The 27081-nt window shown below is 34.7% G+C and overlaps 3 protein-coding genes and 1 pseudogene across 3 annotated transcripts; 2 read left to right on the top strand and 2 right to left on the bottom strand.

Moving 5' to 3' along the window:
* The first annotated feature begins 2230 nt into the window (after positions 1-2230).
* Positions 2231-20831, top strand: LOC115452517 (signal peptide peptidase-like 3). The gene is given in 11 exon segments (XM_037445738.1): positions 2231-2560; positions 3006-3142; positions 10250-10401; positions 11491-11610; positions 12354-12536; positions 14978-15140; positions 15842-15978; positions 17529-17621; positions 17624-17643; positions 18311-18469; positions 18799-20831. Coding segments are annotated over 10 exon segments (1173 nt in total). The 5' UTR covers positions 2231-2560; positions 3006-3071; the 3' UTR covers positions 18874-20831.
* Positions 20832-21594: 763 nt separating this feature from the next.
* Positions 21595-22294, bottom strand: LOC119191880 (coiled-coil domain-containing protein 86-like). The gene is given in 3 exon segments (XM_037445737.1): positions 21595-21909; positions 22098-22128; positions 22131-22294. Coding segments are annotated over 3 exon segments (492 nt in total). The 5' UTR covers positions 22291-22294; the 3' UTR covers positions 21595-21608.
* A 557-nt stretch (positions 22295-22851) lies between these two features.
* Positions 22852-24632, top strand: LOC119191881 (annotated as a pseudogene).
* Positions 24633-24773: 141 nt separating this feature from the next.
* On the bottom strand, positions 24774-27077 carry LOC119191879 (short-chain specific acyl-CoA dehydrogenase, mitochondrial-like; the record flags this gene model as incomplete). Its single annotated transcript, XM_037445736.1, is given in 6 exon segments — positions 24774-25907; positions 25909-25932; positions 26142-26185; positions 26188-26377; positions 26660-26776; positions 26778-27077. Coding segments are annotated over 6 exon segments (792 nt in total), but the record flags the coding sequence as incomplete, so codon positions are not given.
* Between the last annotated feature and the right edge of the window lie 4 nt (positions 27078-27081).

Genomic DNA, 27081 nt, shown 5'->3' with positions numbered 1-27081 from the left:
TTCTAAACTAATGATAAAAATAAAAAAAACATATTTACTTTTATCATGGAAGTGGTTTAAATATAAATAAGCTTATATGAGATAACATATAAATACTGTTTTAAAATATAAATATTTGTGGTGACTCATAAAGCATACAAATATTATGCTGTATTACCTGTTCATGTAAATTATCAGCATATTTTGTATTTAAAATATTATAGTCATTAATGTATTTGCATGCCACATAACTTGATAATATTTACATTGAATGGTTCATTTGTTTTAGTTTTGAGGCAGTTCTCACAGCAAAAGGGCGCGCTAACTGTATTTTTAGAAGTTATCTATTCGGAATTTATAACACATAGAAAAAATATACATATTTCTATACTAAGTTATTTTTAGTGAGATTGATTAAAAAAAAATATAATGTGGATATTGGTTTACTAATATCATCATTTTCTAAGGTACATATCATTTTAATTTGCACCTAACACTAGAAAATAGACAATTTAATGAGGAACTTTTTGATAGCTTAAAATGTTGAAAAAGACGTATTTTATTTTTTAAAGAAATTATTCGTAAACTGCATCCGTTCGCCCGTAACTCGTGCGCCATAAATGTCTGTTCATTTATTCTCTTCTATGTAGCTGGACCGATTTTGATAAGATTTTAAGACAGTATACTTTACTAAAAATATCTTTCATTCTGAAACAATTAAGGGTTCCGAGCAAAAAAACTTTTATAAAGTACAGATTAAGGTTTACACGCTTTTTATTGCTAAAAATGCTCCTTCTCCGCGGGGCGTAGACGCGCTTACAAGCAGATTTTATCCAACATAGAGAAAATTTCATGTTGCTGTTGTAATTTAACTATATGGCAATAATAGTTTTTACTGCAAAAACAATGCATCAAATAAAAATATGACCGTTATCATTTGCATTAACCTACTAAACAATTGTTTAAATTAACTATTTGTGAGTAATAAGGAACTGAATGTACCGTGTAGATATTACATCAGAAGACTAGCTATAAATGGCCCAGCTCTGCACTCAGCAAATGTACATTGATAAATTTACCATCTGAATTTTGTTCATAATCAACTGCGCTAAATTGGTTCGCGTTAGTTAGTAATACACAGGCTAAATCACAGTTGGTTGAATGTATTGAGCTTTTAGGTTTTGTGTTCCTAGTGTTCTTAATTGATTATACTTCCTTTGTTGTATGTTGGTATCGCATTTAAAATTTAGTGGGGTATGTGGCAGAGGGCAACAGCCATTTATCTAATTTGTCGATTACGAATTACGATGACCATCTGCTTGTTTTTCTGTTTTAATAAATGGTTTTTTATGTTTATTTTGTTAGGCAGTAAACAGACCAGTTTCTTTTTTTTTGGGCAGTAAACAGACCAGTTTCTTCTTGTCATTGAGTATTGATTTTATATGCGTATGGATATTTATTGATACTGCATTCGTTGTACTCTATGCATTACAAATCTAATGATATCACAATTTGTTGCTATTCAGTTGTTTTTCTCGGCATAAATAGTGTCACATATTTAAATACGATATTAAATGAAGTTCCATTTTATGTAAAACCAGTAATAAGTCATAATAAAAACTTGTTAAACAATTATTGATATTAAAAAACGCAATATTTCCACATTTTATAAACACTGTTTGCCTGGGATTTATGTTTTGACCTATATAGCTTTGCAATGCTAGCTGTTGTGTTCCTGACAATCCCACCGTTACCTTGTTCTTGCTGGTTTGATTCAGTACATACTGGCTGCCCTTTGCTTATAGCAGCTGTGTCTGGTCGCGCCTCCCACCTGTTACTCTCATTATTTAACGCTTCCTTACTATCCTCGAATAGTATAAATAGCAGTTTCAACTATGCTGGGTTATATTAGTGTCATTGCATAAAACTGGCTAAAATTAATTTTCCGTTTGGCATTTAAAAACCACTTAACGGCCAGCAAAATTATCATTAAACATAAGATGAATGGTTGAGTCAAAAACACGTTGGTGACAAAATTCTCATGACTGAGTCTAGGCTGATCTAATAGTAAACAAAATGTTTAAAAAAGTGAAAATACTCCCACCGATGTTGTCTAAACTTTATTATTATTAAACAGAGATCGGGTTCCACCGTCTTGTTATGAGATAAATTGCTCTGTTGTTGAAATGTTCGAATATCGTTCGGCTTAATGCATGCTACTGATATCCATCGACCTACTCAGTGCGTCAGTCTTTAACTACAATAGAGCAGTTCGCATTTGACTTGGAAACTATTAATTTCAACAATAAAGTGTGTAAAGTGAACATATTCAGTGGAAATGCGTGAAGTCGTGACTGTTGTTTAATTTGTTTTGTGCATATTTTAAAATGTTTGATACAGTGTTTTTTCGCCAGTCGTGTAGGATTAGTAATCTATTTCCGTGGTTTTGTTGATTTGTAATTGACCTCTGTAGGATTCATATAAACTTATAAGAATAGATTAAAAAAAAAAGTTGTGTTGATGGCAAAAATTGCGCGGTGATGATAGCCGGTATACAAACTGTACGAATCCAATAATTAAGGTAACGGAGTTTTAATATACCACTTGAGTCGCCGATGTCGTTGACTTCGCCTGTAATGATGCGGCTTTCCTAACTTTCTCATGGTACTTGTTGAATGCACAATACATGTAATTTGGAAGTTGCTAAGTCTAAATTTAAGTACTGCCGGTTGGATGTTTACAGCTATTCCAGATAGCTAAGTACATACTCGGTCACTGTGTCTTTCAATTTTAATAGTGTAGGTATTTACATTTTTAAAAACGCAAAGGAGGTATAAATCCAAAGAAAATAGTTTTTAAGTATTACGTTTGCGTCTGGAGTTGAAACTTAATCTTGAAAATATAAATACAATGATGTAAAAATTATACCTAATAATTTGCAACATAACAACGAGGAGTGTAGAATTTTCTAAAAGAGATATTATTATTTTTCATTTATAATTCAGCATGTTTATTTTTATTTGCAGAGTCCTCGAAACAATTAACTGCGAAAACGCAACCACCAGTGGCCGGTTACGCGCAGTGCTCGCAAGATGGCGCAGGTCGGTGCGAACATGGAATACCAAGAGTACAAATGGGCGTACTCAATCATGGACTCATCCAAGTGAGTGAATCGTCAATCTTAATTTGTATCACTTGAGTTCAAGACTTGCGCGCTTTACTTAAGTTGAGTAACTGTTGGTTTCGAATTATAGTTCCTGGTACGGTTTGATTTTATTGTTTGTGTTCTTTCGACGATAATTGATGTAGAAGGATTATAGATCTGTTCAATCCAATTATAATATTTTATAGGGACCAAAATGATTGAAAAATTCGTAGGAACTATCTGGTAAGCTTGGTAGTGGGTTTCCATCTGATCTGGATAATGAGTACAAAAAAATTAAGTCAGTTTTTCCCGTGAGCACCGTATCGGAACCAGTTAGCGTAAATCCAGTTACTTTTCAGACGGGTATTGTAAGTGTGACTGATGAAACTATTGTCAGTTAGTCATTTTGTAAATAAAAAAACAACTAGGCTAAATTTAATTCAAAGTCGGTAAATTTGCTAAAGTTCACTTTGTCAGTCTCACATAGGATATTTATTACATTTAATTGGCAAACAATGATTTGTTATGAAAAAGCCGCTATAAGAAGTTGCGGAAAACTCGCAGGAACACGCCGCGGCGCCGTCTCGGTGCGACGTCACATCTTACACAAATTACGTAGTCACAATGGCAATATTTTTTACATTTGCGATGAAGAAAGCCCCCACAGGCTATTAAAGTGAGGCTAGTACCGTAATCAAAATTTAATGAAGCACGGGCTATTGCGGTAGTGTGCAGCCGACTGGATGCCGTTGTGTAATTATTGCAAAACTTGCCAAAAAAAACTCACAATTTGAACTCTCGAAATCATTTCTGTCACTTTTATTTTCATAGTGCTTTGTACAGTTTCTCTTAAAATGCCTAGCTCAGTTAAAGAATTAAAACTAGCGTCTACTAAAGACGTTGAAATCACATTCTACGTTCTAAATTGATTGTTCAAATATGCTAAGCCCAATGTACTTTACTTGCATGTAATTCTAAGTCACAAGCGTTACTTGGATTATTCGTGTGAAAATCAACGAATTATTGATATTAACTTGTAGTCAGTCCGTTTACGAGTTACGATACACCAGTTGTTCATAGATAATAGTCAGTGTAGTTATTGTGAGTATGAAGTTAACAGCGGTACATTTCCTCAGGTGTATCACGGCGTCGCATGACCAAGCAAGTGTCTTTATGTCCCGTAATAACTACAATCCTCAGGAGCTCTTAACTTGTTACGTTACATGATCAGCCATCGTATACTATAACACCCACGCTCAGGAAAACTTTGAACGATGAACATCTTTCAGCAATCTGTCGGATACTAAACTTAACAGATTTGCCGGTATGATAGGTAGCGAAGTCTAAGTAAACTTTGATACCAATAAAAAACATAATAGTTGTCTACTCTGTGAGAAAATCGCATAATTGTTGAAGCACGCTCACAAGATTTGTACACTCACATCTCAAATGGTAATAAATTCATTCGTAATGAGAAGGAATAAGCAACTATAATAAGAAAATAGGAAGACGTAATCAAAGTTTAACCCGGTGCATAGAAAATTATGTAAAAACATGCATAACAGCGTATTTCAATAAAACATAGTTCCAAGCAACAATCGAATTGTCTCGAACGCAACTTATTAGTGTTCACATGATAATGAGTATATAAAACGAAAAAGTTAGCAAGGCTTTTCAATTATCTTGGAAACAGAGTTTGTAAAGGTCGCAGATCATCTGTTTTAATATAATGGCCACGATCTCATTGGTAAAGTCGAACATGGTAATAAAGTCAAAGCACTTGAACATTAAGTTTCACCTTCAATTCCGGGGATAGAGGCAACGAAACACGTGTTTTTATAAACGTGATTGTATGTAGATATATAAGCGAGAATGCATTATGCAAATATAAAAACGTCAATTGTTAATACATCGGCGTGTAATTAACGACGCGACGTTGAGTCAAAGACTCGACACTGTTGAGACTAAATCCTGCATTGGTTATGTGTTTCGAGTATTTTCATAGTTCTACTATTGCAATTTTTTTTTAGAAATGGATTATATTGTATCTGGATCAATATTCAATAATATTTCGTGGTCACAAAATGAGCCTTGTCTTATTCTAGTAGTAGAAAGCGATGAGATTATCGGGGTGTACGTACAAATTGCAAAGGAAGTTTGTCAGTAGGTCATAAAACGAAAGTTTTGACACAAATTTTAAATTACCCAAGCTAGAGGCTCTGCGTTTTTTTCCTATTTACTGTTAAATTATCATTCATCCTTTTTAATAATCTTTATATTTTATGAAACATCTTTTTATCTTTTTGTTAAATTGACCATGTTAAAGCGTTATGAAACTCCTACCCCTACCCACGCCTAGGTATGCCTAAAACGTATGCAATACTTTACATCTAACAGACAGAATCTGATGAGAAGTCAGTACGGATTAATTGCTGGACCTCTTTTATTAATGGCCCGATTTCGAGTTCTTTCGAATCGTCTTCACGAGTCTGTCCTAGAAATTATAATAAATATCTATTCAATATATATTTTTAAGATCTGTTAATGCCATATTTCTATCTACACACACTCATAGCTTTTATCTCTGAAGGGGCAGGCAGAGACGCAACTAATAAACCCACTTTTTGTCACATGTATTTAATCTTATAATAGCCCTACTTTTCTAATAGAAACAACAGTAACTTCTCAGTCATGTTGTGCTATACATAATTGAAATGGCGATAACCTAGTTGGGAGTGGAACGGACTACCGAGACGAATGTCCGCAGGTTAAAACTCATGCGCACGCAGTTCTAACTTTTCTCAAGTTATTTGTGTATTCTTTGTGAATTATCGCTTGCTTTGACAGTGAAATAAAGCATCGTGAGGAAACCTACATACCTGAGAAATTCTCTATAAGAATTTTGAGGGTATGTAAAGTCTGCCAATCCGGACTAGGACAGCATCGTGGACTAAGACTTAATCCCTCTCGACGTTAGAGGAGACTCGTGCCCAGCAGTGGGACAGTACATAATACAGAGCTGAAATTATCGTACATAATTAGTGTTGTCACACGAAATACCACAAGTTACAGATTTGCATCAAATACAATAGACATAATTGATAAGTGGGTAGATATTTGTTTACGTTTCTGCAACTGGCTCGTGAATACATTATAACTCATACATGATCGCTCATAATGCTATTCTCATACACACATAAATATTCATGTACATGACAAGTTTGTACCGTCTTCTGTTTGCGTATGGAGTAATACAAACAATGTACAGTTGTTAAACCGATGTCTGCCCTCAAATTAAGTCCTGGCAGACGTTCATTGTACAATGAACGAAGGGAAATGGCTAATTGTCCAGCTGACCTATAGGATGGATAGTATAGGATGTTATTTTAAGCCTAAAAATGTATAAACAAGGTTTAATATGTACTGTATGGGGTTTTGCCTTTCTACAAATCTATGGGAATATCGTATCAATAAGTCTGTCGCTAGGATATGTCCTCATTCGTAACGTTAGCGTTAACGATTGTAGAAGACCTAGTAGACTTTTTTGCAAGTTGTACGGGAATAAAGTATTTTAGTGGATGTAACTTAATAATTATATAATAAATAGACGTCTATGCACTAGAATAATTTTGATTCGTTCCTGAGCAGCGTGAAAGGAAAACATTTTCATTTATAATTCATTAATTAACTAAAACTTGACCTATTCGTTTTGGAAGTCATAAATTAAAATATGCAATTTTGTCTCATCGATAATTTAAGTATTATGAATTAAGGTGGTAACAAAAATCCTTCTCAAAGGTCGCCAACGCTGCCGCCATTTTTATAGTACATTTGATAGCAATGATAATCATTGATCAGCAAGCAACACATTAGTAAGTTGTAATCACTATCACCTTTAAAAACTATATAAAAATGTAATCATAAGATAAATATTTATTGCGACCGGAACCCCAGCCCGCATTCAATACGTTAAGAAATAGGAAATGTGGTAACAAAATAAATAACTCGATGTGCAATCCTAAAGAAAACCATTTACCCCAGTTAAACTAGTTGTCAAGCACTTTTTAAGTAATGTGTTGCACAAACATCGATCTGTGGAAATGTTGTAACGAATCCATGATCGTAATAACGATGTGTGTTGCCGTAAGTCAAAATTGTTAAGGTAAACCAGGAATTGGCATTTAAAATTAGCCCTTATTGATGAGGTAAAGGAAGATACAATTTATCTTGAGTTAAATAAAAGTAACCAAACAAATAAATTTCTCCTTGCTTCGTTTTATAAAAATCGCCTTTATTGCAAAGAAAATAAAATTAACCCAAATTCGTCCAGTTGTTTCGACTTAGACTGATTTCCTTTTGCTTGTGATTACGCGCACTTGATGTCCATTTTTGGAATAAAAATGCTATTGGCATTCTTCCATGATAACAAGCCTATTCTATTGTAAATCTAGTTTTGGGCATATTTGTATTAAAAATGTCACCCAACATTTTTCAGCGATTAATTAGTTTACTTCTAACAAACATAGAAATATTATCACAAGCTTTAACATTTGTAACATTCATAGGATTAGTTTGGCTCAGATTCACGTCACTTACAAATATGAAGGTAAATAAACTGTTTCCAGCTTCTAATAATTTCTAAGAAATGTTTTCTATTTGTAGCTACGTAATACTTTCTTAGAAATAGGTGGAATGTTTTATCCGAGCAATAAACATTGTAATATTAATAACACTGAAAAATAATGGCCTCTATAACCTACCAGTAGACAGATGAAATCGCATTCTGGGTTGTCTATATAAATCTAGTTTACTGCTTTAGTGGACCTACAGTCTAGACTTCTAAGAGTTTCAACAACTCTTGACGGTCAAAATTATATTTGACTATTCTTAATTAGCAAATTAAGTTAGGTAGTTTATATGAGTCTTTTTGAGTCTCTACAAACTTGAGTGTACTCGGCTGACTCAAGTTCAAAAATGGAAGTGTTGTTTTTTTGAATGGAGCATCGTTTGGTTCTTTAAAATTATGGCATATTACAACCAGAGTGCGCTTGCGCTCAGCTTCCATGTAAAACGCTTTTTCCGATACAAAGATAAATAATATGAATAACAAAAATATAAATAATTACAATGTAATGTAGTAGTATACCGGTACCTTACTAAATATTCCGATGCCTGCGCATTTGTGATGCAAATACATACTTGTTTCTTTATTATAATTATAAATTCAGCAAAAATCGAATAGATGCGTTCTCAATAAAATTATCTTTCTGTCAAAATATTTTAAAAATATTGTTTATCTCGTTTCAAATAATTTTATTAGGTCCGTAAATATACATATATTTTGTACAACGAAAAATATCACCCATAGCCGAGAAGCTTGGTTAGAAATAATAATATCAACCAGTGTCAATATGTATTCCAAAACTTCCTCACGTGGCGTTGCAAATTTGAAATATGTTTTAAGGATAAACAACACTTTTAATTTTCAGTTTATAAATACTGCCATCCTTGTATATTAATGCTTAGCAATAGCTGGTTTAAAAGTAACAGCCACGGTGCAGTATCCTTGAATACTGGCCGAATGATGTCAATATAAAGTGTCTTGACACTCACTCTACGCACTACATTACCTTTCATTAGCGAGACATCCGCGCCACTGGATAGCACTTCATTTAATTAGGCTGGGGTCAATAGGCTACATTAAAAGCGTTGCGACGCCAGTATTATCTGCTCGTGTTTTGGGTAACATTTTGCAACGGCTTAAGTGAAATGAGATTTACGTTTTATGCATGTAGAAATATGGTATATGTTTAATGTTCAAAATTTCGGAGTAAATGCTATTCGTCACACAAATGTATAAGCCGATTAAATACAGAAGTCAAACTAAACTGTGTTCACAAATATTATCTGTTTAATACGATAAGTGAAATAAAATGTCCTAGAAATTTATAAAACAAGCCTTTAATATTTAGGCATTGTCTGCAAGTTAATTGAGTTAGTGCGGAAACAAGAATATAGTTGTATTAATGATGGCCAGTGACATTGAAAAAGAAAAAAGATTTTGTGTGTTCTATTTTTGAAATATCCAGTTTTGAAATGATTGATGAACCGCTTTTAAATAAATCAGACTTACAATACATTGTAAGGATGTGATTCACTAACGGGATTGAAAACTTTTACATTAGTAGGATGTACATGATTAATGTTAATTAAATATTCGATGTTGATCCAAACGCTACTTCGGAAATTATCAATTAAGGCATCGAGTCGGATTAATGTTGGGAACTTCCTAGAAATAATTAAGTCGCTCATTTATATACAAACGGATACATACAATGTACTTCCAACAAGAAACCACTTCATCGATTTTTTAAACTCCAAATCTGTGTCATCATATCAAAACTGTAAAAACACAACAAAGAAGACAATGTGAAAACAGTTTCTGACCCGAAAAACTAAGCACAAACTGCTCAAATCTCGTTTAAACTCATTTTTGTAGTTCAGCGTAACCATTGCATTTTATTCTGCATATTGACTATCGTTCTGTATCTAGCACTGATTAATTCCAAGGAGAAAGCGGTGTCGTTGTACAGAGCAGTCTTGGATCCCAGGTCAAACGATTGTTTATTTTAGTCACGCCCGTACATTTGGCGATGGCAAAAAAATACAGATAACAATGCCAGTGATGCCAGTTAGTGGCACAGTTGTGAGCACCTGTCCTTACACAGCTTGCCCGGTTGTATAAATATGAATGTTTACACAATTTATATGTTTACATTGATATTATTAATAAACCTTTGTTTATTATTTGCAACAGATGTTTCTTTAATTATGCCGAATTACCGTATCTAGTTTGTGCAAATATGATAATATTTATTTTGTTAATTTGCACCAGGGAGTAGAATTAAAAAAAGTATGATATAAGATTAACATTTTGTTTTTTTGCGCTTCTTAAGCTTCCAAGGTCTGTTTGATTATCTTCTGATTTTGGAATTATTGGAAATCGAATTGTGAATTTCAGCTGTATAAAACTCAATGCTAGAGATGTAACTAAAGTATGTTTCTTACATTTTATCCGTGACGTGTAAGTATGGCTTTTATATTAGCGTTTTTCTTATTCCCCAGGGTGTCAGCATGTCTAATCTCGATGCTGCTGATCGTGTACGGCAGCTTCCGATCTCTCAACATGGAACGTGAGGCGCGCGAGCGTGCCGAGCGCGAGCGAGAGGCCTCGCTGCTGGGTGGCAAGCCCCCTGCCGCCTCCTCCTCGAATAACAGTACGTCACACACATACACAAACTCACAAAATTATTCTAATGGGTCCATTTATTCATAAGATATGTATACCGTGGTGGACTGAGTCTTGAACCCTGGTAGAAGTGGGACAGTACCTTCTGGGTTAGTATTATTATAAAATTATTGCTTATTACTCACAACCGCGGCCATATTTTGTTTACCGTTCACGCCTCTGCTTGATGTATAATAAAAATCATTCAATAAAGCAAGTTCAGATCTTTTACGATCACATAAAGCTTATCATTCACACACCATTCGCCATACTCGTAAAATAAAATACGCGTATTACGTATGCGACTGATCGATAGCCTTCTACTTAATGTTTCCTAACAAGGATAAGGCAATGCAATTCTCACCTAGCTGTCGTTACCTAATGATTTAATCTCTTGGCGTCGTGTAAATCTGATTTTTATTGCATTGCATTGTTTGTGTATTTTATACTATATGTTGGTATGGCATTTAAATAGAAAGAGACCTAACCGCTCCATCTTAAGCTATTGATTACAATCTTCGTGATACTGTCTATTAAGACAGTGTATCACGAAGCTGATATTTATTTTGTTAGCAATAAAATTTATTTATATTGTTACTTTTTACTTGAACATTATCATAAATGACAGAAGTTTAATTTAATGTTCAAATAAAACGGCCAAACATTAAAATAGTAAAAAAAATGGAATTAAAGCTAACGACGGGTGGTCAGCTAAGGGTAATTTCGTGGTACTTATATTTAAAATATCGATATTGCCGTTGTTTGTTGAAAAACCCAGTGACTTTTATACTGGCATATAAACGTAAAAACTTAATTATTAAATGGCATTTATTTATTTAGTCAATAATTTCATGTCAATCATGTCATGAGCACAGATGGACGTTGGAACGGGCGTGCTCTTGAACGTACAAAGCAGTCGAATGTAAGCGGGTAGAAAACGAACATCAATTAAGGAACCAATCGTCAAAACACTAGCGCATTGTTCGTCAAACGGACTAATCACGGGTGTGCTCACGACTCGTGCCTCTACCTGTACCAACATAATGTTTAAAGTTTGACCGACAGTGTTTTGTTGCAGATGTCCAAACGCTGAACACGATGCAGGCGCTGTGCTTCCCGCTCGGCTCGTCGGTCGCGCTGCTCATCATGTTTTTCTTCTTCGACTCGATGCAGACTCTCGTCGCGATATGCACTGCCAGTAAGTTTACTTTTATATAGGCATGCCAAAGTGACACTAGTCGATGCCCTGATGGAAGAGAAAAGTGATCAGAATTTATATAGAGCAAGGGTTTCCTAAGCGGCGATAGCCTAGTTGGGTGTGGAACGGACTGCCAAGACGAATGTCTGCAGGTTCAAATACCAAGGGCACACACCTCTGACTTTTCTAAAAAATCATGTGTGTATTCTTTGTGAATTTATCGTTCGCTTTAACGGTGAAGGAAAACATCGTGAGGAAACCTGCACATCTGAGAAGTTCTCCATAGGAATTTCGAAGGTGTATGAAGTCTACCAATCCACATTAGGTCAGCGTGGTGGACTAAGGCCTAATCCCTCTCAGTAGATTTTATTATTGTTTATTATTATTATAAGGGTTTCCTGTGTATTTTTGGTTAAGTCATTCGCAGCTTTATGTTGTATGTAAATTACAAAGCTATGACGATATAAATTTTCATAAATTCTGCATAAAATTATATTTACAACTCGATGATAAACGTCAGGTTGGCGTTTATCAATAAATACTAAATGTCCGTGAGACATGATTATTTAAATGAATGATGAATGATAATAAGACATACTAAAAACTATAATTTTGTGTGAATTTGCTAATGGACACTAGAGATATTTTTTTTCCCGACAATAATTTTTTTCGTGAAGTATGTGTTCAGTACCGGTAGCAGATATCGCTATTAGTTGTGTAACGTGCGTGGCGTGCGGTTGCAGTAATAGCGTGCGCGGCGCTGGCGTTCCTGCTGACGCCGCTGTGCCAGTACGTGGCGGGCAGCGCGGGGCTGGGGCGCGGCGCGGTGTGCGGGCGGTACTCGGCGCCCGAGCTCGCCGCCGCGCTGCTCGCCGCCGCCATCGTCGCCGTGTGGGTGCTCACCGGCCACTGGCTGCTCATGGACGGTGAGTGAGCGCCGCGCACTACCCACACACTAGCTCCCGCAATCATATATTCATATATTCTAAGATGTTTTTATTACATACATACGTTGTCCTAGCTCAATACTGGCAAGACGAAAGTAAGGTAATTGCCCGACTTAACGGCCAATGAGCGTGCGGCACTTACGTTGTTACGTAAATGTCTATGTATATATATCCTTTTCTAACGAATGTATGCTGCATCTTTTTATTCCTTCTTCGAGCCAATTTGTAATTATATGTACAGGTACGTGACTATAGCAAATAGTGCGCCGTATTTATGTGCTATTTTGTTAGTGTATGACGCGTCTATTTGTAAAACGTCATTGGATATATTACTTTTAGGGGTGGTATCAATATGCATGTGTTCACTGACGTTCATGTACAATGTTCATTGAATGTCTCTGGTCATATTAAATTAAACCACCAATTATACTACATCATTTATTACTAAACGACTGGACGTAACTGGACCACTTAACAGCTCTAAACAAACATGCATATAATAATGCATCTATGCAATTATCAATACATGTGTCGCTACATTACAATAAGTCTATACACGTCCCCGGTAAGCAACGGCTTGGCTCTGCCTCTGGCATTGCTTTAGTCCATGAGCGGCGGACGCTGCGTACCATTAGGGCAGAAGATAATTCTGCAAGTTTTGTTCTAAATTTAAACCCTGTTTAATGTCTGGTCAGCGTGAAAGAAATCGCTCAGGGAGAGGGTTTCGTCTTCCGGAATTATTTCATTCACTATATGAAACAAAATATTTTTAACTGTCTCTTTACAATGGTTTTACCTAAGCCAATCATATTTAGCCGAATGAACATTTCATATCTTTCAGGATTCGAGGCTTGAAAGTCGGAACAAATGCCCTCTATCCTCGTTCACTATCGACATACCAAGTGGCATCACGACTTACGACGTATTTTTAGATGACATCGCTAGCATTAATCATAAGAACTCACGATTAAACACATCAATCTTTATTGAACCGCTTACTAACCATTCACGCGATCAGTAATTTGTATGAGCGGTTTTGTCGAGCGATTAATTCGCATCGCAAGTCCGTGCGAGTATGCCAGTTAGAACGACGCCTGTCAACTTGGTCAAGGCTGTCTATTGGTATAAACAATAACGTTCCAAACTATAAAATATTTTTCTATTAGTTGTTTATTGATATTTCTTTGACCGAATAGGCGGTTGTTGTAATAGCACTATAATAATATAAATTATATATCAAAGTGTTTAAACGTTACTCGGTATATGAGATTGATAATTATTCTGTTTCTAAGCATATTATTATAACATCTGAAGCAAAAAGAGGAGTAGGAAGGGATGGCATTACAGTTTATAAGTAAATAAGCCAATGTTTATGCGTTTTTAACACGCTTTTATTAGCTTGGGTTGTATCTATGTATGTATGTATGTAACGGAATCTTTAAGCTCAATTTTCACCAATTTCCAGAAATCTGATTAATTTGAAACTTTACACACGTATCAAGGACCGATGACAATGCAATAATTTGATAAGAGTTTCCCATTATCCTTATTAGGACCGCCAGGATTAATAAATTCTTTTATAGATCCGCTGTGAAAGAGTAAAAGAGATAGAGCTAGCGCGCGATCTGCGCATGCCTACGGTTTCGGACGAACAACCCCATGCAACAGTGAAGCCTTAAATGAAATGATTAGATTACGAAATGACTCATAAGATATTTCAATACCATATGTCTACAAAAAACTAATTGATAAATCAAACTAAAAAATGAAAAATAAATAATAGTTTAAAAAAACTAAAAAAACACGGTTTTATTACTAATCGAACTAAAAAGGAGAAAATAATTTCTAAGTAAAAAGAATTTATGTTACAGTAGTAGAAGGTTGAATGATCAATCAGAGTTAAGTAACTCAAAATAAAATTATAATAAACTTGAAGTTATTAACAGAATAATTTAACTCAGAGTAAAAAGCGTGTTTTTTTAGTTTTTTTTATTTTTTCTTTGAACGCTGATGTAATTCAAACTAACATGGGTTTGACTTTTTTACTTGATTCAAGTTACAATTCATGTATCGTATCAGTCTATAATGTCCCAATGTTGGGCAAAGGCCTCTCCAAGATCCTTCCATGGATCCCGACCCTGCGCTATTCGCAATTCATGTAACAATCGATAAAAGATAAGTTAGTCAATAACTCAACTTTGTGGATTGTAACATGGTACTAATAGAGAAGGGAGTAGAATGCCCAGCCCTCCATTATCCGTTGAGAGCTCTTACACAAAAAAGTACTAAGGTACTAGGTGTAATAAGTTACATAGGCATACACGGCAAAGGGTCATCTGGCAAAAAATGACTAACTAACTACCGCCGCCATCCCTCCAGCAAACCCAATATAATTTTTATATGTTTGTCATATTTCCCAGCTATGGGCATGGGCCTGTGCGTGACGTTCATCGCGCTGATCCGTCTGCCGTCGCTGAAGGTGTCCACGCTGCTGCTCACCGGGCTGCTACTCTACGACGTTTTCTGGGTCTTTTTCTCCTCTTACATTTTCACCACCAACGTTATGGTCAAAGTCGCTACTAGGTATGTATATTTATAAGTCATTTGTAGTTTAAAATAATAGACATAAACAAATTAATTATCTATTGTATGTCAAAAACTGACAATAACAATATTGTTTGGTATGTACAATAATTTTAAGGCGATACCTCAAGGTCCATTTTCATACATTGTGTTTCGCCTATAATCTGGGTAACTAAACAAGTATTGGCAAGTAAAGAATTTAAATTCACGTCTAGTTAGTGATTAGTTCTCGCAGTTGAAAGAAAAATGTAAAAATAATTAATAATCATGGATATTTCGGCCTTTAAAATTTCGTCATATTAAATTTTAAAGGCCGAAATATCCATGATTATTAATTATTTTTACGTTTTTCTTTCAACTGCGAGAACTAATCACTAACTAGACGTGAATTTAAATTCTTTACTTGCCAATACTTGTTTAGTTACCCAGATTAAAGCCGAAACAAAATGTATGAAAATGGACCTTGAGGTATCGCCTTAAGCTGGATCACTTACCATTAACAAAGATCTGGAAGACCATAAATTCATATCTAATTTTAGTGGTGTCAGTTTCAAACTAACATACGGCGCTATTCTCGTGGCAATGAAAAATAATACCGCTTTCATTCTTCGACTTTTGACTTACTTTCATCACATTGTCATATATAGATATTAGTATTTAGCGAGGTGTGAGTGTCGAGTGACGTGTGTTGTGTGGTGCAGGCCGGCAGAGAACCCGATGAACGTGGTGGCGCGGCGGCTGCAGCTCGGCGGCGCCATGCGCGACGCTCCCAAGCTGTCGCTCCCCGCCAAGCTCGTGTTCCCCTCCATGCACCACCAGGGACACTTCTCCATGCTTGGTCAGTACACATCACCTGTACCTACCATAAGTTTTATATGGTACTAGCTTTTGCTCGCGACTCCGCCCGCGTTATAAAGTTTTTCAGACTAAAGTTTTCCGTTATAAAAGTAGTAGTTTCCCGGGAGCCTATGTTCTTCCCAGGGTCTCAGACTGTCTACATACCAAATTTCATCTTAATACGTTGGGTAGTTTTTGAGTTTAACACGTTCAGGCAGACAGATGCAGTGGGGGACTTTGTTTTATAATATGTTTTTTAGAACTTTTAAGTGGAACAATCCCGTCATACATCATTGTTGCATAACTTTAACCGTTTACGCAGCGAAGGCAACGGAAGCTCTCAAACCTAATAATTTTCCCCGTTTTTGCAACATGTTTCATTACTGCTCCGCTCCTATTGGTCATAACGTGATGATATATAGCCTATAGCACTCCAGAAACAAAGGGCTATCCAACACAAAAAGATTTTTTCAGTTTGGACCGGTAGTTCCTGAGATTAGCCATTACTGCTCCGCTCCTATTGGTCATAGCGTGATGATACATAGCCTATAGCGGTCCACAAATAAAGGGCTATCCAACACAAAACGAATTTTTCAGTTGAAACTGTTAGTTCCTAAAATTAACCATTACTGCTCCGTTCCTATTGGTCATAGCGTGATGATATATAACTTTGAGCACTCCACAAATAAAGGACTATTCAACACAAAAAGATTTTTTCAGTTCGAATCGGTAGTTTCTGAGATTAGCCATTACTGCTCCAGTCCTATTGGGTATAGCGTGATGATATATAGCCTATAGCACTCCACGAACAAAGGGTTATCCAACGCAAAAATAATTGTTCAGTTTGGACCGGTAGTTCCTGAGATTAGCCATTACTGCTCCGCTCCTATTGGGTATAGCGTGATGATATATAGCCTATAGCACTCCACGAACAAAGGGTTATCCAACGCAAAAAGGATTTTTCAGTTTGGACCGGTAGTTCCTGAGATTAGCCATTACTGCTCCGCTCCTATTGGGTATAGCGTGATGATATATAGCCTATAGCACTTCACGAACCAAGTACTATCCAACGCAAAAAGAATTTTTCAGTTTGGACCGGTAGTTCCTGAGATTAGCCATTACTGCTCCGCTCCTATTGAGTATAGCGTGATGATATATAGCCTATAGCACTCCACGAACAAGGGCTATCCAATGCAAAAAGAATTTTTCGGATTGGACCGGTAGTTCCTGAGATTAACGCTTTCAAACAAACAAACAAACAAACTCTTCAGCTTTATATAATAGTATAGATATGAATAGCTTGAATATTGTCGATAATACAAATACACAGAGAATCGAAACGAAGTGATTTCCGGTAAATTTCCAACATCAGATGGCGACATTATATTTGGACTACACTACTTATCGTATTCAGAACTGAACCTATCCTTGGTTCCTAAAATATTACGCATTACAGAACTTCACGCATTACGATCACAAACTATCATACAACTAATATAGTATTTTGCTATGATATCTATAAAATCACCATTTCCATTGTTCATTTTACAGGACTAGGTGATATAGTGATGCCGGGGCTGTTGCTGTGTTTCGTGTTGCGCTACGACGCGTACAAGAAGGCAACGCTGGTGTGCCAAATGGGACAAGTCCCGGACCTAGATCAATGGTGAGTCTAACCTTTGCACTTGTTTGTATAATATACTCCAACCATTTTCAGAACTGCCTAACGAGTTTGATAATTGTTTTAATTTTGTTACTACATTACTAAATAAGACAACTACAATAATGTATGGTACATTACAAGCTATCATATTTCTGGTGACCTTCGAGACAGTCATTTGTCGATCAACATTATATTTAGACTACAACTTCCTGTCATGTTTAGTGTCATTTAGTAGTGCTCAGTAGTAAAATGGCTTTCTGGTTCCAGAATCTATAATATAAAACTGCAGAACTGTTGAATTGCAAATTAATGTTATATATAACTTGGTTTTGCTCGCGGCTTCGCCCCCGTTACTAAGCCTTTCCCGCTACAAGAATCCGGAATACATTAGCGATACATAACGTCATCTGTACATCGCCACTTATTTAAAGAGCACCTATTATTTAAAGAATCCGATTTGAAAATCCGATAATTTGCGTTGGCGCAATTACGGTGATAAAAGTATATGTGTTGATTCAGGACATGGTCTATTTGTGTGTTAAATTTCAACCAAATCTGTTCAGTCGCTTCTGCGTTTACTTCTAACAAATATTCAAATACTTACATAAACTTTCGCATTTATAACATTAGTTACAAATTAGATTAAATACATTAAATTTGTAATTGTCAGAGCTCCCGGTTGACGTACTTCCACTGCTCGCTTTTGGGCTACTTCTTGGGGCTGCTGACGGCGACGGTGTCGGCGGAGGTGTTCAAGGCGGCGCAGCCCGCGCTGCTCTACCTCGTGCCCTTCACGCTGCTGCCGCTCCTCACCATGGCATACGTCAAGGTACCGACGTAACTTATACCATAAATACTGGAAATATCGGATTCGATGGCAATGATCAACCTGAAGGTGATGACAGTTAATAGAGTTGTCTTTCAAAGGACTTTGATCAAGGTGAATATTGAAAATATTATCCTATAAAAAGGTTTTAATTTGTACCAATTGTGTGAGAATAAAAGACACACAAAATGATAATCATACTAAAATTTAACCTCACCTTAAATAATTCACACTAGCAAGTTGATTATAGAAAATATTTTCTGCAGACCAAGCAGTAAATTCTAATGTAAAAACCACAATTGCTCTACTACAAAGGTAATTTTTGTATACAGGGTGATCTCAGAAGGATGTGGAGCGAGCCGTTCATCGCGCCGAACGGCAAGAACAGTGCCGACTTCGACGTGTGACTGCGCTTGGCTGCGTCCCCTGCCGCTGCGCATGCGCACCGCCCCCGCCCCCGCCCCGCCGGCTGAACGCATCACCACCACGCAGTGTACAGTTACACACGTGCTCCATACACACACTCGCAGACAACCTATGCTGAAATAAATACACCTGGAAAATCCAAAGAGAACTCTATGAAATCTTACTCCAACTGGTTTGCTTAAAAAGTGCAGTGCTGTTAAATCCTTGCCACCAGTGCGTTTGAGAATTTTACCGTGTATCATTTATAGTGTTGCGAGATAATTAACGGGCGCGTAACTAACTGTACTTGTGCATTCGGCGGGATATGTGAATTGATGTGTTTACGTTATAATCTTAAAGACATAAGATGTATGTTTTAGGTTAGATGATACGCTTTTGTTTCCTTTACAAATACATAAACGGAATGTTACATCACAGGGTAACTTGTACATTGCGTCAAAGTACTGAGAATGTACAGTATTGCAACTGACTGTTTACACTTCTCCATGTTGAATTTTATGTCACGAATTTATATTATTTTTCATCATTTTTATACTCAGCGCATTTGAGAGATAGTAGATGTAAGGAATAGTACATTTATTTTGGTAATGAATTTTAACCATTCTGCCAAAGTTGATCTATCGTGTCTGAAAATACGAAATAAGATGATATTATAAATGTCTGAATGTTTGTTTAACCACATTGTTTGTATATTGTAGACACATGCACATTATTTCTAGGACTTATAATACTGTTAATTCTCAGTATAACGAAATGTAAGTGAAGAATATCCGCAGCACGGGCGCGTCACAGCGCACAGGGCGGGCCGCTCCGGCCGTGTGCCGCGCTAGATACAGGACCAGTGCACATTGTTTCCTTTTAACATTAATAATTATGACAGTAGTATAATTACTACATGTAAAATACTCAGCAAACGCTTTTGATGATTTTTTACAAACTTTTTCTACTTTTGTATTTGTCATACTTTAGATTGTCCTCTCGGATGACTACTTACGTCGTTTTTAATTGTAACTGTTCAGGCATGAACTTATTATTTTTGTAAGTCTCAAAACATTAACCCGAGAGGGCGCCACTACTCGTTTTAATTTTTTACACTATATCCCCACAAAATGAACAAACAAGTAGACTAAGATCTTTATGAATCTCACTTGTGTATGTGAATGTTTCGTTAGCCTGTTCATGAATATGTTTCAATGTGATGAAAACTTTGTTGTCACTGCCTTAGACTGATGTTTTCAATGAAGATTATTTCTATGTGTTGAATGGAGTATTATAGACAAACTGTTAGTCTAAATATATAGGTTATAAGCTACTATTGTTGTTATTATTATAACAACTGTATTGTTGTTGTAAATTATTTGATTGAATTTAATGGAAGATGTTAACATTCTACATCATAAGGAGTATACTTGGTATGTATGTGTGATTTTTTATTTTTTAAGTACTTTTTTAACAATTCAATTTTTGTATTTACTTTTGAATAGATAATTTTTTACTAAAAGGTTATAACTGATAAGTTAACGCGTTTGAGTAACATGGAACAGTATTTTTATGACAAAAGTGATGTGATTTTATTGAGGCTTATTTGGCAAAAGTAACACATGTTTTCAGTTATGATTCGCTTGTTGTACTTTCTAATGATAATTATTGTTTTCTCAGGGAAGTTGTAAAGTGTATTCAAGAAATAGTTTTTGTGTATTTTATAGATATTTATATAAATAGTCACAGAACTCTTTTCCATTGATGTACATACATTAAAGATATTTAAGATTGATGTTCCAGTGCGTCAGACCATCACCATGTCGAGAATATTATTGTAAATAATTAATGTTCACACAAATTCATTACCTATCAAAAACTGGGAAAATGCATTTAATATTTTTATATGTATCTGCAGAAACATGTTACTAAGAATACTTAATAAAAATATTAGATGGAACTTATTACAGTTTTCTTTTCCAAACACCTTCCAGTCCACTTTGCTGTTTGACAAAATCATTACATGAGATATACTTATTAGCAAGCCTTCCTACTGAAAGAAGAATACAAATGATGTCACATAAAAATTGAGTAGATTATTATTATACAATGTTGTCTTTAAACAACCTGCAAGCATATTATTGACATCATTTTAATTAGCAATTGTTGTGACAATATATGTTCATAAAAGTAACACGTAATTTATAAAATAGATTTGCATAAAATATAGCCAATCCCAATAGTATGAAAAGAATGTATGGTACTTTTGTACCACCATGAGGTTAAGGGTTTGAATCAGGTTAGGGGATTTTATCTGCTTGGTATTTCTGTAATAGAACAATCCAGTTTTAGACCCCCAATCACATGAGACAAATCACACATGGTAAAATTTGAGAGCTGTGGCATGTCTGCCTACCCCATTGGGGATAAAGGTGTAAGTGTGTTTTAATTTTTATCTGAGAAAGTGGACAGTTGGACTACTAGAGGCCATAGCCAAGATGTTTTTACAATTATTTACACTAACATCATGTATGAGAATAACATATCCTAAAGACAGACTTATTGATAGCATATATTATTCCCATACATATCATTTTTAGTTTTCTATTACCATTAACAATTGTAAAAGACTTCTTTATTTAGTTCTATTTATTTTACTTTCACAAGGATGAAGCAGATGCAGGAAGGTAGTAGTTTTGATGAACTTTACAAAAAACTGCAAAATTTATCAAATGATTTATTTATTAGATTCAATTTCTTTGTTAGTATCCCTCTTTTCGATAAATCTCAGTTGTTTTTTCCTCATGCGCTTTAGTTTTGCTGTATTTGTTATAACTTGAACAACTTCTGCTTTACGTCTATTTTCTTCAGCCTTCTTCAGATTTTCTCGTCTTCGTTCTTTACGTTTTACTTCTTTCTCTTTCAATTGCTCCATAACTTGCCTTGATAATTCTTTTGTTCTTTTGAGTTCTAAGCGCAAGGCTGTTTTCTTTTCGAAATCTTGTTTGAGGCCTTTTGTTTTATTTATTGATGAAAATCTTAGAAAATAGTTTTAAAGTTAGATAAAAGCAACTATAGTTGTGAAATCCAATACAGTGACTTAAATTACAAAATAAGCTCTTAACTCGTTTTAAAAACTATCAAACAATTTTAGGTTATTTTTTGTTTACATAATTTCACACAATGTTACAAAATTCGTGATAAGACAAATTAATTAACCACTTACCGTTCTCTGCTAGATTTCCAGAACTTTCCGATTTAGGACGACCTTTTATAGTAGAATCTGTCTTATTTTTCTTCTGGGACTTTGATGTTTCGTTACCTTGTGTTTCCCTATTTTCTGTAACATCCTTGTTTTCCCTGCTATTTACAATGTTTGCTACAATTGATAAGACTTTACTCTGCGTTTCATCAGTCATTTTTATTATTCTGCTATTTCTATGTATAGTAAATGTTTACAACATTTACAAGCACACGTGCACAAAAGGAATGTAACAATAAACGTCAGAACATGAAACCAAAACATTGATAATTTTTTCACTTTTATAGTTTATAGGAAGCCGAATCGAATGTACATTATTATTAGTTACCATACTATAATAATCTAATAATAAGCTGATTTAATAATACAAGAGTTATGAAAGGTAAATTCAGAGTTATGAGACAGATGTTAGGATTTTTATGGATTTAGGATTATCCTTCCTTATTGTTATTTTCTACAGAATACATGGACAAAATTAGCTGCTTGTTCTTACTTCCTTTACGCAGTACCAAAAAGATATTTTTATTTTCTTTAAACCGCTAGTCTATGACTCGTCGTCCCTTGTCAAAAATGTCATTTTGACAAATTACAAAAGTGGATCGTTCGAGTACTAACGGAGTGATTCATTTCAATTTAGTATTTAAAGTATAGGTAGTATCAAGTAAATTCTCATATAAAATCAATAATAAATAAATGTACTGCAGTTTATAGCTAAGTTGTAATACTTTTCAGAATATTTACGAAGGAAATAAAGTGAAATAGACAACAAGAAGATAACAGTTTCAGGAAAGTGATAAAATATAACATGCCTGTAAGTTTCCTTATATTTATGCGTTATAACTATATTCATGCTTAAAACAAAGAACTTTAGGAATTGTAACTAGTATAATATTATAATTTTTAGGCGTATCACTCAACGTTAACGGACTACACCCAGTCGGTGGGTAATCTAGCGCTGTTACCTATTCGTACTACGTTCCGGGGCCCGGCTCCGCTCAGCCCTAAGATTGAACTGGATATTATCGATGAGGCGCTCAATTATTTTAAAGCTAATGTTTTGTGTAGGTTCTATGAAATCAAGGTAAATATTTATCTATTATTTTACTAAGGAAAATAACAGTCAGAAAGTAGATGCATCTATATACTTTTATATATAATATGCACTCAATACTATTTCAGTCTGATGCCGATAGAGTCCTCATATATCTGACATTATATATTTCTGAGTGCTTGAAGAAACTTCAGAAATGTTCCAACAAGAATCAGGGCCAACAGGAAATGTACATGTTGGCCATCTCTAAGTTTGACATTCCCGGGAGCCAGGATTTCCACTCAATTCTGTGTATGCCAAGCCTTCTAGTTCTCAGGAAGCAGGTGTGCTATAGAAAAATGTTTATTTATTTTAAATTTAGTAATTGCCTTGATATTTGAATCATTGGCTTGATGTTTTGTTTAACTCATTGCCAATATATAGCTCTAAACATATGTCTGTATCAATTTGTTGTAGTTCCAATCTATACCTTCATTATTATAACATGTATAAGCTTAAGCTATTTATAAGATTGAAACTAGAATTTTTTATTCAATCACATTATTATTCCGTTTTTGATTATAGTATGTTATATTATTACTGTTACAGATTTGATGAGACAGTACTTGCAACAATTGAGACATGAAACTGGTGGCAGAGTATGTGAAAAGGTCTGTGAATGAAAATAAAAGATAGTATTTAAATTAATTGTATTGTGCAGGCTGCAAATAGATATTTATTTCAAATTAAAGTTTACTATACATTAGTTTAACACATTGATTGTGGCATTGTGTTTATAATGAGTGTGCACATAGCACACAACTGGAGTGTTGTGTGGGTCACTCATTTGTGTCACATGCAATTTAATGCTAGTGTGGGACAAACCCTACATGTGTGGCAGCTGCATCCGTGGATAGTTCATTGGTTTAGTGCTGTAGTCAATATTTTAAATAGCAATATTTTATTTTTAACAGAGGGTTCTTAGAGTACAACCTTGGTAATTGACCATAGAGATGTTTTTTGCCACATTATTATAAACTATACATTTTTTGTTCAGGTATTTACAACTGAGGATGGGAAACCTAGCAAGTGGTGGTTATGCTTTGCCAAAAGGAAATTCATGGACAAGTCTCTGTCAGGGCCTGGACAATGAAAATGTCAAAGAAAAGCATTTATATACCACTCTTGATGTATTTTTTACTTAACCTCGGCAGTATACAACTTTGTACTCCTTGGCTACTTACTTATTGGTGTTAATTATAGGAATTAATGTCACAGTTATTTGAGTTTAAACCTTCTACAACAATGCATTTGTTCATATTGAGATTGATTCATAAAGACTTATTATTCATAGTTAATTATGTTGGTGCATAAAAAAATTATAATTATAAAGAATGATAGAGCAGCAATTCACTGTTGCCTGTCATTATTTATTATGTATTCAAAAGAACATTAACAGTATCTGTAAATAAAAATTAATAAACTTTGATTTATAATATGTTTGTTTTATTTACTTTCATACTTGTAATTAATATAAAAATCATTGATAATAATAAAAAAAACAAACAGCATGTTAGGGTATTGTTGAACAAGGATTAAAAGAAAACATGATAAATATTTCAATTTTATTATTTCCAAAGTGGGATTTATACTAGCAAAACCTGCAGAAGTTATTTTCCGCAAGCTGTTTTCGCGTCGTAAATAGTGACGGCGATTTCTACAAATTTTGAAAGTAACAGGGCTTACGGCAAATAGTCTCCATAGAATTATTGCCGCTAGTATAAACGCATCTCAAAGTTCTTTCATAGTAAATTGCTGGAAAACTTGCTAGTCTAAGCTTTATACTATTTAAGACATTATATATTTTCCTAAAATAATTATACAATATATAAAATTCATCTAAAATGTGTGTATAAATATTTATAGCAAAATGTTCAAAAAATCAGCTTATAGACTAATTTATTTGGCACTGAACGGTATAAGAATATTTTTGTTCTTGCTTATGTACATCATGGATTGAATAAGGATTGAAGAGTAAAGCATAAAGTTAGCTGCATAACATGCCATGTGTAAACTTGGTAATTGGTCAGTTTTAATATAAGAACACTTGAGCATATGGATTCATACAAAAAAGTTTCGACGGTGTAAACTAAGATATGTCTTAAATATAGTACCCAAACACGTTTTTTTTTTACTTTTTTCAATACGTTTTTCGTCAATAGTCTAAATGAGGTATTGAATGTTACAGTTGCCAAATAAGAATGCATACATTGAACCTGAGCATTGAACACAATATTTTCAAAAAAATATTCAGAAAAATGACATTGTATCAATTCAGTGACTTGGTTAAATAATTTAAACAAAGGTATCCTTTGTTTACAAGTTGTAAGGTTTACAGATCTTTTTCATTCGAAATATAAAGTATGCAAACTTCTTAAATGTACAAATTGACTTGACATCAGTGATTTCTTTAGTTTATAAAATTTAGCTATTCATATTATTTCAGAATACTTATAATCTAGATCGAATACTTTACGAAATCTTAAGGTTACTACAACTCAGACTTAAGAAAAAAAAAAATATTATCAATTTTCGATCTTAGATTTCAAATACATAACTATCTCAGTTTAGACCGTATTTTTGATTAGCTGGCCTGCAATGACCAGCCTTTGTATTTCGGAAGTGCCTTCGTATATCTCTGTAATACGAGCATCACGGTAGTGCCTTTCTGCTGGCATATCTGATAATGTAACCCATGCCTCCAAGGATCTGCAATAGATTGTAAATTGTGTTATATTATGCACTAAAATTATTGCCTCAATACATTAAATCAATACATCATAGTTTCATTGAAGAATAGGAATCATGTAGGAAACATCTAGGAAATTTATTATTTAAAACAAAAAGAATTACAACTGGCTACTCATAAAATTTCGATGAAATATCAAACTCAAAGACCTATGAAATATTTTTTGTACCTGTATACACTGGTGAGAAAGGAACGTAGCTGCCTCGGACGCGCCAGTTTCGCCATAGCAGCCTCTTTGGTATAGGGTTGTTTATGGTCTTTCAAATATGCAGCACGCCACGTCAGGAGGCGCGCCGACTCCAACTGGAGTGCCATGTTAGCCAACTTGGTTTGTATGGCTTGTAACTTCATAATGGGCTTTCCAAATGCCATTCTTTTGGATGCATATTCTATTGCTACATCTAGGAGGCCTGGAAAATAATCACAACAATACAGAAAAGTGTTGATTATCCAAACATTCATTAATAAAACAACCTCTTAATGGAATAGCCAGGCTCACTTTGACAGACCAATAGTTAGCATATAGTTTGATACATTATTATTTGAATAAACCAGTTTTCTGAATATGTATGTCCCCTAAATTATTTTGGATAATTGACATCAGAATAAATCAATAATTATAACATTCAATGCATATTATACATCAAAAGATATGAATTATGTATGATAGGGTATTTTTTGGTCAACCATTACCTGTGCAATGCCCAAGGCTTGAGATGCTATACCAATTCTGCCTGCGTCTAAAGTCATCATGGCTATTTTAAATCCAAAGCCGGGCTCTCCCAGAATATTTTCTTTGGGTATTTCTGCAGTCTTCAAATATAAGTGAACAAGTAGAGCTACCTCTTATGCCTAATTTATCTTCTTTTTTTCCTAACTCCAATCCTTTTGTTGGTTTTGGAACAATAAATGCTGAAATTCCTTTATGCTTTAAACTCTTGTCTGTGGTTGCAAACACTACAGAAGCTCTACTTTCATACCCATTGGTAATCCAACATTTTGTTCCATTGAGGACCCATTTATCTCCTTGAATCTTGGCTACTGTAGATGCTGCACCAGCATCAGAGCCATTACCAGGTTCTGATAGTGCAAAACAGCCTACAATATCT

The sequence above is a fragment of the Manduca sexta genome, unplaced genomic scaffold (assembly GCF_014839805.1).
Source record: "Manduca sexta isolate Smith_Timp_Sample1 unplaced genomic scaffold, JHU_Msex_v1.0 HiC_scaffold_2059, whole genome shotgun sequence".
In the NCBI taxonomy this organism is placed as follows: domain Eukaryota; kingdom Metazoa; phylum Arthropoda; class Insecta; order Lepidoptera; family Sphingidae; genus Manduca; species Manduca sexta.
The sequence above is the reverse complement of the archived record's forward strand: the minus strand, read 5'-3'. Positions and strand labels throughout refer to the sequence as shown.